This window comes from Amblyomma maculatum, chromosome 7, assembly GCF_055883805.1.
Source record: "Amblyomma maculatum isolate TAMU_Amacu chromosome 7, ASM5588380v1, whole genome shotgun sequence".
Classification (NCBI taxonomy): domain Eukaryota; kingdom Metazoa; phylum Arthropoda; class Arachnida; order Ixodida; family Ixodidae; genus Amblyomma; species Amblyomma maculatum.
Window position 1 is genome coordinate 144,623,942 of NC_139350.1, and position 12,767 is coordinate 144,636,708.

The 12,767-nt window shown below is 42.0% G+C and overlaps 1 protein-coding gene across 3 annotated transcripts in view; it reads right to left on the bottom strand.

Moving 5' to 3' along the window:
• Positions 1 to 12,767, bottom strand: part of LOC146184913 (SH2 domain-containing protein 4A-like) — a 233,704-nt gene that overhangs the window by 29,196 nt on the left and 191,741 nt on the right. For all 3 annotated transcript variants that reach the window (XM_084609531.1, XM_084609530.1, XM_084609532.1), the window contains one exon: positions 3,987 to 4,181. In XM_084609531.1, coding sequence (XP_084465657.1) covers positions 3,987 to 4,173 — 187 coding nt within the window. In that variant the 5' untranslated portion in view covers positions 4,174 to 4,181. The remainder of the gene's footprint in view (positions 1 to 3,986; positions 4,182 to 12,767) is intronic.

Consider the following 12,767-nt stretch of genomic DNA (forward strand, 5'->3'; position numbering starts at 1 on the left):
TCCAGTATATATAAATGAGCACCTATGCCCCCGATTGGAAGAGCTTCTGTTTCTGGCCGTTGCTAGAGAGTGCCAGTTTCACTGGAAATTCGTATGAACAAGAAATGGGCATATTTACACACGTCAGGTTAAGGGTAGTACGGTGGTTGAAATTAACTCCACTGAAACCCTCAACATGATCACATAGTATAACGCTACTAATGACACGAGACCTTTCATTTTTTCACAACTATGCACCAGGATTATCACGAGTTTGTCTGCCCCGAGTTGCTGCAACTTTGTCCTGATAACCAATACGTAGAAACTGTTCTTCATGTTAATGCTTGTTCTCTGATTAAGAAAGTTGATGAATTCTCCCTATTTCTTGAACAATTTGCCTTCAGATTTTCCATAATAATGATAACTGAAATGTGGTTTACTCACATGATTCTGCACCTAATCTGAGTGGCTGGAAGTTTTTTTCTGCGCGCCGAACTGACAAATGCAGTGGCAGTGTGGCGATTTATGTTTCGGACACAATGTTTTGAGATGAGATGAATTGCCTAATTTTACAGTTGTAAGCCCCAATTATGAGGCCCTGTGTGTACAGAACAGCAGCACTTTTTTCTGTGTTTTGTATCACCCCCCCTCCCCCCCCCCCCCCCCTTCATTGTAGTTGTTTAGATTTTATTGACTTGGTTCTGGGTTTTGCCTGCACTAACGGTTTAAGGCTGGTTTTAGTAGGTGATTTGAATATTAATATTTCTTCTCAGAGAGTTGCGACCAAAGACTTACTTATTCCGGTTTCCGGAATGTGATTGTTACCCCTACTCGTGTGACTTCAACGAGTGCTACTATTTTGGATCTGTTCATTACTAATGTTAGTACTCCCGTGCTGGCGACAGGCACTGTGCCCTCTGGCAGGTGTGATCATTGTCCTATATTTATAGCCTATTTACGGTCTACTCCTGGAGTAAAGCCACGATTGCCAATAATTAAGTATCAAAGCATTAATGATTCTAGCTTCGCAACAGAATCCAGAACAACGACTGGAATGCGGTTCTCAGAGAAAAAACGGCCAACAACTTTCTGTTGATGCTTTTGGAAATTTACCACTCCTGTTTTCCTCTAAAAACCTTAAGCTTCATAGGCACGAAAACCTTGGATCTGCCCCGAACACATGCAGTTGATTTGTCAAAAAAAAAAAAATAAACTCTACGGCACATTTTTAAAAACCAAGGATCCGTTAACGTTGGCAGCATTAAAAAAACTTGGTAATAAAATCACCGCTGAACTGAGAAAAGCGAAAGCACACTATTACCAACAACTGTTCTGTGAAGTGTCTAAGACTCGACTAGATCGAACTTGGCAAATTATCAGCGACATGCTTGGAACGTTCTCAAGCAACCCTGATATGCCCGAGATCATCATTGATGGTGCACCAATTTCCGGATCTGCATTATCCGACCGCTTTAACACCCACTTTGCCACCAGGCCAAAGACAGACGCATTCCTATCTATGGGCTCATGCTGCCTACAGAAATATTCCCCTGAGACCATGTTCCATTTCTGAAGTGTTTAACATGTTTCTAAGCCTGAAGAATAGTTAAGCCCTTGACGTTGACAGCATTCAGATTGAACCTATAAGACATGTTCTTGATCTCCTACCTCCGTACTTAGTGCATATATTTAATCTTCCGCTAGCATCTGGAACTTTTCCTAACGACATGAAATGTGCTAGAGTATCTGCTATACACAAGGAAGGTAACAGGAATGATAAGCAACTACAGACGTATATCAATAATTCCAACCTTTTCAAAGGGCCTTGAGAAGATTATGCTCGCCCGACTAGACAACTTTTTCACTAAACACACTATCATAATGTCAGCATGGTTTTCGTAAGGGTAGGTCAACCAAATCTACTCTTCTGTTGCAAAAAGAAATCATCATTAAAAACATTGAAGCTAATAAACTTAACCTGGGAATTTATATCGCCTGCAGCAAAGCCTTTGATTCGTTACGTCACACAACCCTCCTTAATAAGTTTGATCATATGGTGTCCGTGGCCTAAGCAATACTCTTTTGCAGTCGTATCTAACCGGAAGATCTCAGTGTGTTGACATTAATGGCTACTATTCCACTTTCCAACAGATTTCATGTGGTGTCCCACAGGGCAGTGTTCTTTGGCCGTTTTTATTTAATGTCTATGTGAATTATCCTATGTGTACTATTGATATTGCAGTATTTCTTTTATATGCAGATGATTCAAGCCTGTTCTTTGGCTCAGCTAATGAGGTCAATTTGTTCAAAATAGTGAATAGTGCATTGTCAGAAGTACTAAATTGGTCCGGAACAAACAGTCCAAAAATGAAGTGTGAAAATAACAAAAGCAATTTTATATGTGCCTAAAAACAAATGCCTGGCCTCTGGTTATGAGCTAAAGTTGGGACCTGATAAAATAGACATCGTGAAGCAGCATAAAATATTAGGTGTCATATTCTCTAGTCAGTTGACATGGGACAGTCATGTTGAACACGTAGCTAAAAAACTGTCACTTGCTGTAGATGCCTTATTTCAAATACATCTCTTTCCGATCTCTGTTAAGCTATTGATTTACCACGCCCTCCTCCATTCACACCTTAACTACTGCGCATTAGTATGAGGGATGACTAATAAAAAAAATGTCAGTACACTTTTGCATCTAGAAAATAAAGCCATACATTGCATAAACAATGTACCTTATTTACATCCTTCAACTGAGCTATTTCGTCAGCATCATATAATCAATATGCAGCCTCTTTATAATTATTGTCTCCTCTACCACTTTCACTTTGCTAATAAAGAATATAAGGAATTCCTGATGACATGCTCAGGTGCAACGTTATGCTGCAATAATTCAAAAACACATGCCCTTAAAAATTGGGAGGTTCCACACCACCACACAAATTACCTTTTACAGTCATTAAGCCATGCAGTGCCAGTGTTACTAAATATAAGTTACATTTGTCCAGTTTTATTAACACTATGATTACACGCAAATTTTTGTGTTCAATGTTCACAGAGTGACCCATTCCAGGCGTAAAATGGTGCGTGTAAAATACATTGCAAAGTTAATTTTGTGTCTTTCATGTGTGAAATTGTCAGTTTTGTTGTAACATTGTGTGCATAAGAATGCTAGTCTTTGTATAACGTCTTGACATCTTTCCATACTTTGACTTCACCTTTTATTTTTGTAAATTTATGCTGAAGTGTGACCTCTTTTCTTGGAATAGCAAATGATATCCCATGTTTTCTTTTTCTTTTTTTGTTTCTTTTACTGCTGCCACTGCTGCCTACCACCGGCTCCCTGGCTTCATCAAGCTGTGCCTATAGCTTTTTGCCTCAGAGACTATCAACATTCTCAAATGTTGAAAATAAAGATGATTTGATTTGATTTGAACTTACCTGTGCCACCTACAAGCATTACCACCACTGATAACTTTAAAACTACCATCTAAGGTTTTATTTTGTAAACTAATGCAACAAATTATGTACTGCGTGTAGTAACATTGTTTGCTAACTTACACTGTATTTTGTACTATTTTGCTCGTGCTACCATGTGAAACTTGGGACAATAACAATATAATTTCTTGTAAGCATTGATTTTTCTGTTAGCCTTTTTTGTCGTTTTGTATCTTTTATATTTGTATTCTAGTTTTTTGTGTAATTTGTCTTGTTTTTTGCCCCTCCCCTCTATAATGTACTATGTATCTTGAGGATATAATAAATAAATACTAGCTGTAATGTTCTAGCTTACTATTTTTTCTACAGCGACCAAGATGGCGTAGCATTCTGCAGTGAAGATGGATGCACACTGTGGAAGTTTCGTATCTTCTTCCATCTTCCTTGTACCACCGCACTTCCAACATAATCTGCTGTCCCCTCTATGTAACAGACAGACCCATCACAAAGTAAACAAGCATTAGCACAAGGTTAGCAGAAAGAGGGCTAGAAGATGCATGGCGTACCTGGTTTGCTGCTGTTGCTAGTGGTGCCATTCCTTTTGTTGTTAAGGGCAAGCTCTTTCTCACGCTGCTCCCAACGGCGCACCTGCTCTTCGCGCATCTTGCAGAACAGGATGTGCTTCTGCTCATCATCCAGCTCAGCCAGCAGCTGGGGGTCAATGTACATGTCCCGCAGGATCTGCTGAAGCATCTTGATACCTGCGCATGCCATGAGCACAAGTAGAAAACTATAGGTCAATACAAACCTCACCACATCACCTCACTCGTTAAAGAACTGGCCAAAAGACGGCAACAAAATTGCTGTACTAATTGTGACAGTTAAAAGGGCTCGTGGTCATACTCACCACTGCAGTTTTGACCTGATAAAGAACACCCCACAACATAACACACATTGAGAAATGCATTCTTTTCTGATGCCCTATATTACTTCACAGGGTAGTAAAGGACACCCTGGTCACATGGTACTAATACTACTAAAAAAAAAAAAAGCCCTAACATTTCCTGCTGCCGCGTGTCCTCAAAACCACATTATTGACTGATCTGTTGGCTGGCACAGCACCTACAGCCTGCTATTTTCACTAATCAAATGGGAAGTGGTACCAATTAGTAATAACACGGCCGCTCGATGGAAGCGCACTAGGTGCGGCCTGCTACGTCGCCCGAAACCGGCGGGAGGCGCCTACTTCCAGTCGCCACCGCCGCGGCACCACCGTTCAGGGACAGCCGCGCGCGGAGAGCTGCGCCTGACTGCGCTTTGAGGGAGGCGTCGGCGTTGTAGAAGCCTTTTATTTTAAGGATATAAGAGCTCCCCTTCAAACAGTTTGGCAACAGCAATTAGTATATACTGTCATGTCCAGTGTGACCATGTCAGCACTTAGCGCTTGCTCGGCAAAGATGTATACTGGAGTGTATCCCGAAAAACTTATAGTGACGGTGGTTCAAGGCCACTCGATTGGAGAGCTCGCATTACCGTGATGTTGCATTCGGATCCATTTGTTTGTCACATGAAAATGTGACCCGGCTGTGAACAATTCGAAACTGTTCAGCTGCCATGGTAGCCTAATGCATAACCACTTAATTAACTATGTCGCGAATTCCGTGTGCCATTTTCATACCATTTACTCATTCCTGCATACAGCTTTTATACACAAATTGATGTCAACCTGTTCTAAGCTGCCAGCGCTATCCAATAAAAAAATGTCCTACTATGAGCAACCTCTGTGAAAATGCGATATGTAATCAAGCTTTCTAGCTCATTCTGACATGTTACGGTGGAAATATAGAGGTGCTTATTAGGTTAAATCTAGATGATAACCTGGGATCTTCGACTCAGTTGCAGACCTTAAACTTTGTCGCCAGAACGCTATCCGTCATGGCTTCCCGTATTTTGCAGGACCGGACAAAGTAAGCGCGCTTGATAGAGGCGGTCTGCCTCAAGGTGCTACGTATATGCGCCGAAAGTTTTTATTACTATTTTTATTGGCTGCTCGCAAACCCATACAATTTTGCTGGTTCATAATTTTCAATGGAAGAACGCGCATCGAGTGTTCCTGTTGTGAAACTCTTAGCTGCGATCACAAGAATGTTCACGCTTCAGAGCACAACTGCAGCCGAGATTCAGCGAGCAGCCAAGTACGCTTATTTAATGGCCACACACAAAAAAAAGGAAGAAAATTACCAATCGCAGACGGAAAACCTTTCTTGAGAGAGGTTTATGCCATAGCCATAAACGTCGCTCCACTGTTGAGTTGACATTTTCAGCCCAGCTCTCTATCAATGGGGGCACCAACTTAACGATATCTTGCATAGCGCCTTAGCATGGGCACGATCATTGTTTTTATAGATTAGCTGCAGGTATTGTGTACAGTGAGAAAACAATGATGAAATTAAAAGTTTACACAGCTTGCAGACCTCATCAGACGTCATCATCCTGTTAATAAAGGTGCTCGTAAGCTGACAAAGCTTGATTACTTCCTTTGCGGGGTACATCAAGCCTCCATTGTCCTTGGTTTTCATTAACCTGTAACTGGTCCAGTTGACTCATATTTCCTGCAACAGGCTTTTGCATGACTGACATTTCGCCTCAAAACCATTACCAAATATCGCATAAATTAAGCAACAACCTTGTAGTGATAAACAAAACTTGGGGTTCTTAAGTATCCTTGAAGAGCCTCGTAGAGTGCCCGCACTTTGCTACCTGCTTATTCACCGTATCCAATAATTGCTGCCTCTGTCGCATATCATTTGAATGCAGCCTTAAGCCACCGCATTATATGAAATAGCACCCTACACATAGCTATATAAAGCCCCTCTTTACCGAAGCCGTATGAACGTGCCCTATAGGAGTATAGTGTGCCTAACTTAATTGGCATCTAAGGGTCCCGCTTTCAATAATTCCCATTTCATCCTTACATCTTATTGACTCTCTCTGGTTTGGCAGCTCCTGACACATTGATCATGTCATGTGTTCTCATTGCGCCAAAGGTGTCTGGCCATATCACCAACTAAAATGCCTCTTACCAAAGAGGTTTTTTTTTTTTTTTCGACTTTCCGCCGACAGAGCGGGCGCCGGATTTTCTGTGGAACGTGGCTTTTCATTTTATCGCATCGGCTCAAACAGTCTGAAGAGTATAAACAAATGTTGTATGCACAGGCTCCTTTACTTGCAAGGCCACTCAGACTAGCGAGGCAAAATTTAGAACAAATTGCATGCTTATATAAAAAAAAAAAAAAAAAAAAAAAAAAAAAAAAAACTCTTTGTAGCTTTTTCTGATATGTCCTCGCAACATAACCTGCGAGAAAAGCTTCTGGTGCTACCTCATCGTGTTCATCTGCTTCACAACACACCGTTAAAAATCCTAGTTCACTGGCCATCTTCCTGGTAACTAAATAGGTTAAACAACGTGATGGGAACACAGGAAAAGAGGCCGACACAACTAGCTCGGTTGTGCCGTCTTCTTCTCCTGTGTTCCCGTCACGTTGTTTGCACGGTTAACCTATAATTAATCACCAACCAGTTCAATCTGCTGTCCCTTGTAGCAATTGAATGGCAGCTGATAGGGTATTATGCTTCAGCTTCTGGACTTAACCTCAGCGCCGCTTTCATTTCAGAGGAAGCGAGTGCATTTCCACTCCTCGCTGCTGTCTTTGCCTGAAGCGAGCTCAACAGATAAAATTAGAGGGTCTCTTAGATGTCTCTTAAGCGGAGGACGGCGAAAGCATACCCTTCTCCTATCATTTGCCTCTCATCGTTTGCCACAGTTCGTCATTTCAAGTCGTCGTTTGACATATTGGTCGTTTCCCAGTCATGATGAGTCTGCCTGCGTAGTCATTGTAGCCCTTATCACTCATAACTAAGCAGGTTACTCATTTAGAATCAGCAGTGGTCATTACATGTCGTTGTTTCACATATTGGTCATTTCGTAGTCATTAACAGTAATGATGAGTCATGCCTAGCTATTAAGTCATTATCACACATCGCTTAGCACTTTTACTCATTTCTAATCAATTGCGGTCATTACATGTCGTAGTTTGATATACTGGTCATTACAACCCTTTTAGTCATTAGCCATTATTAGTCATTACTTCTATCAATGTCTGTTTATAGCTTTTATTGATTACCTATCACCATCAATCATTTTCATTCTTAATCTCCCTCCTTGCACGGCCGGTTTTGCGACTGACACACCAGTGCACAGATGCGACGCACAGATTACAGGCACAGCTTTTGCGCACAGATTTTCGCTCCATGAGCCTAGAACGGCTTTTGCCTTAAAAAACAAACGCATCTCGTCTCAACGTTATTGTGCTTGCACACGCGCACACAAAAACGTTTACGTTTACCACGCAGACGCGAGGCGAACGCGCCCAGAAAGGAAGCAAACCGCGCGCTCAGAGCCGGCGACCCCGGCGGCGATGTGTCCCCGAACAGTGGCGCCCTCAGCAAAAATAGCGGGCGCAACTGTAAACTCTCCAAGGACGCGCTTGCCCATTGACGGCGGCGCGACGTAGCAGGCCGTACCCAGTGCGCTTCCATCGAGCGGCCGTGGTAATAAAATGTGCAGCCTTGAGCTGAAGGAAAAGCTAAGCATAATTTCTTCCGCACTGTCTTTCCTCTGCACGCTGCTCACAAAAATAGCACAAAAATACATAAAAATTAAAGCATGGTGAGGATGCCTAGATTAACAATATTGCCACGTGCCTAGCGCCGCGCGACTGCCGTGCTTGATGCCGCCGCCGCCGAAGCGGTGGTTGGCTCAAGAGGCGCGCCAGTGCGGAACTAGAAGCCGACCTTATTCTCGGGTCCTCATCTACGTGTACCTTCACGGCTCACAGTGGCTTGAGTCGTGACAATATGAAATACAAACATGCCTCTAACTCGGCTGCACATAGAGTTGTGATGTGATTCAGAATAATATTGTGCCAAGTCCTACATGATGGAGGCCGACAGCTTAGTTCAGTAAAAACGAGAGCAGACTACAGAGAGGCTTGGCGCGAAGCTAAGCTGTGTAGCATAGCTATATAAACTGAGCTCACTTTAGCATAGCTCTGCCTCTTTCCTTCCCCTCATACACACCTTCCTTGAAAAAAAAGAAAGAGGTTGAACCAAGAACTTGCAAAATTTGAACCCCCTTGAGCCAACGTATGTACCTGAACAGCTCACATACTGAACTCACAGCGGCATGGAACACATCCCAACAAAATCACCTGATCACGTGCTCTGCCCGAGAGGCTTTTGCCTCTGCGCTGGTATCGGGTGCTGAATGCAAGACGAGCCACAGCGACTACTCACCCGATCAGGCTCATTTTGCGCTAGGCGCAAACCCAAAACCCTCTAAAATGCAGCTCCGCACAGATTACACTTACTACGTATGACTGATGCGCTAGCATCAGATGCTGCATTGAGCTCCTAATGGTGTGTGGCATGGTACAAAGCATGGGAATGAGAATCTCCCATCCTCTCCTGCTCCGAGCCCCCAATCACCTTCGGACAGCGACTTCGCAGCCCTTTCTATGTTGTTCTTGGCAGAATACAATCATGAATGATGCGTGGAAGTGCATCATTGGACATGGGATTCGCATGTTCAGAAGTTAATAAGCTCTCATCAGTGACAGGTGCAATTTCTCGTTGCCATACTTTTCTTCCTTCTAAAATAAACCTTCAAATATATAACGCATTCTTCGTCTCGCGTATGAATTATTGTTTTTTTAGTTTGGCTCACAACTACTAAAACAAACAGAAAATTTATCCCCTTCAAAAGAAAGCCATTCGTCCTATAGCAAATCTTGGTTACTTAGCCCATACTCGACAAGCTCTCTAGACATATAATGTAGTAAGGATTCAAAATATGTATAAATTTCGAGTTCTGTTATATCTTCCTTCCAGCTTCAGAACTATGATAAAAGATGCCACCCTGCTGAAAGAAAATAGACATCTAGTACATCTAGTGAACACACGTGACACAGACAAGTGGCTGGTACCATTTTTTCGCACGGACTACAGGCTGCAGACATTAGAATATACCCTTCCCACAATTTTAAATAAATTCAAAGACATAAATCAGTCACTAAAGCTGCACTCCGTCAGTGTTTTGTAATTGTAACCTGATGGTATTTTCCGCAGTTATAAAGTTCTCTCTTATTTTCATTCATGGTCTCTTATAATTTTGCACTTAAAGCGTTGGTCTTTTTTTTTTTTTTTTCCAGAGATTCTATGAATATATCCTGCTAGTTTGTTTTCCTTGCTGAACTGATATTTAGATGCTGTTGTGATGTACCTGTTTGCATTGCATTATACTTACATTAGTGATCCGGCTAGCTGCATGAAAAAAAAAATGTATTTGCTTCTTGATATTACCGTATTTACTCGCATAATGCTCGCTCCCCCAACATTGGCCGTCCAAAATTGGAATTTTTTTTTCCTCGCATAATCATTGCATTACCAATATTACCACCACGAGAGTCGTCTGCTAGTAGTAACAAGCGCCATCTTTGGAGCGCTACTGAACCTAGCTGGCCTCGTGTGCACGCGCTACCAGGCGCGATAGCGTGTTTGGGTAGATCATCATCATCATCAAAGGTTATGCTCGTCTTTTTTTTTTTTACCTAAATGATGCTTCTCGTAGTCGTCGCCATTTTGCGAGGTGTCTCCGCATTTTGTTTTCATTGTTCCATCGTTCAGTCCGTGCTACTTGCTTTATTCCACTGTCTACCGTGTTTGCCAAAACATTCTCGCAGGCTAGTTGGTGCATGGATTTTGCTGGATGCTTGTTTTCAGTGTTCCTGTTGTACTGTCTTCCCGCGCTTAGCATCCAGCAAAATCTACCGTGTTCTTGGTGCCGCATTAAGGTGGGGAAGTACGCAAGTTATACAGCTGCTTTTGAGCCGAAAGCTTTCAAGTATGTGCTACAGCATAGCAACCGCGCTGCCAGCAGGCATTTCGGTGTCAATGAGTTCTGCGTAGTACACTACTGGAGACAGCGATTGCAGTGTCGACACGGACTCGGATCAAGTCTCTGATCAAGAGTAGAACTGTATGATCTGCTGTGAGCATTAGACCATGAAACGCAGGGAGTGATGATGAGGCTGCATGCGGCAAATAAAGTGCTTTAGCAATTTGTGCTTTTGGCGACCCTGTACTTTTATAACAAGGGTAAGTTCTGCTTGAAAGTAATGTTTTGGTTATATTTATAATAGCTGACCTAAGAATCCAGATTGGCACCAATTTAAATTTGCTTTTAGCGCTCTGAAACATTTGCTCGAAAATTTTCCCTGCATAATTATCACACCCCTCAACTTAGCATCAATTTTCCGCGAAAAAAAGTGGAGCATTATGCGAGTAAATACAATATGTATATTATTTTATTTTATGCTGGCCTGCCTTGTAACGGCTGCCTGGGCAACGTCAAACTGTTTACTCACAGCTTTTAGCCCAGGCAGCCGACCAGAACATTCTGGGAAATAAAATTGAAATTGAATTTGACTGGCAATGTGTATGTCGATGGAGCGACGGGATGCACAAGTGGGAAGACAGCCTCCCGACAGGAGAGGGTTCTATACCTTACCGGAGATAGTGCTACTGTATTTGTTTTTAATGTAGTTCATATAGTGGGGCCCTGGGTAGGGCCAGATTAGCAGGACGAATTGATTTGTAGGCCTCGCCACTGAAAATTACTGCCCTTATTTCTTCGTTAATCAAGTGATTGAAGAAAGGGTAGTCCAATCCATTCTGAGCTTGGACTCCATGCTTAGTCATGTAACATGGTTAGGTTGTAACCATTTAGGTGCTTAGGCCCTAACCAGTTAAGTAGCAGAACGTAGTTGTTTTTGTTGATTCATTTTTGGTCCTTCCAGTTTTACTCTGAATATATATTATGCTCTAAATATATAGTCTGCTGCCATCATCTTCAAGCATGCTTTCTGGTCTTCCATGTCGAACTACACAACTGATACATATTCTGGTGTCTGTTGAAGGTAACATCTTTGACACTTAATGGCACTGTGCTCCTTGCTGAAAGTGAGGACAGGGCCACTTTATGCGTGTCATAGCTGTTCAAAGATTAGGACACAGAAGAACAGTGCAACTTTCATGGAGAAAACTAGTTTATCATTCCTTGGTTTGTAATAAATATATTTCATGTATAATGTCTGAGTGTGCATTCTCATGAGAAGCAACACAGTTCGTGCTCACTGCAAGCTGATCACAGCAATGACAGAGTTGTAGCAGGAAAACACTACCCTAAAAATTAAACATCGATAGATAATATTCATGTGTCAACCCCAAGTGAAAGCATAAAGTGTGGCTTCAGTGACTATGGAAACACTATGTTCCAGCCAAAGGCTGTGCTGATTATCTTGTCTGTATGCGGTAAGTAGTTTTACCTTTCATGTAAACTACACTGTAGAGCAACTAATAATGTGTACTTATGCTTTATGGTACATAGCTGCTATCTCATGTTCTTTTTTTTATCTGATGCTCATTTAGAGTTTCACACAACTCGAACAATGCCACGCTTGCTGCTGCTGCCTACTTAGCTTCAAAAGATGTAAATTGGAAAAGTGAGAAAGCAATATATGTTACAAAGGAAATATACATCGGACGCAGACACATAGTCATGTACAGTATGTCTCTACTATTTAGAAATTGATGCATAAGTGCTTTGCTAACACAAGTGTGCAAGTTTGCTGAAAGAAGTTTGTCACACCTTTCAGAGCTGACTTGTTGTCAAGACTGTGTGGCTTATTTAGCGCTTAGCAGGATGCAGCAGAATGTGCGGCTGGGTGTAAATGTTGAAGGCACAAGCAATCTGATATCGGGTGCAGGAGGCATGCGACAATTACTGCTTATGCAAAATGATGTGCCTTTAACCTTGTATTTAGCAGTGCAAAAATAGAGCATTAGAAAAGGGACAAATGGAAGCGTTGGACATCTAGTATCAAATAAAAACAAGATTTGAGGGAAAGCCTCAGTTCGCAAGCAAACATTTCAACAAAAGGACTTCTCTTCGTTCAGGTGAAGGTTGATCCTGTTGTTGAAATGTTTGCTTGTGAACTGAGGCTCATGCTCAACCCATGTTTGGTTTTTTTTGATACTCTGTGTACATCTTCCCCTCATTCTAGTAAGTGCTTATGCACATTTGTAATACTCCCGTGCACTGCATATGCAGAAAAACATTCAAGAAGCTGTGGAATTAAGTCAATATTAGCTACTGTCGAGAAAGCCATCACCTTTAGTAGTGTGTCATCAAATACGAAAAACTAAAGAGTGCATTGGCTTGCTTGTAC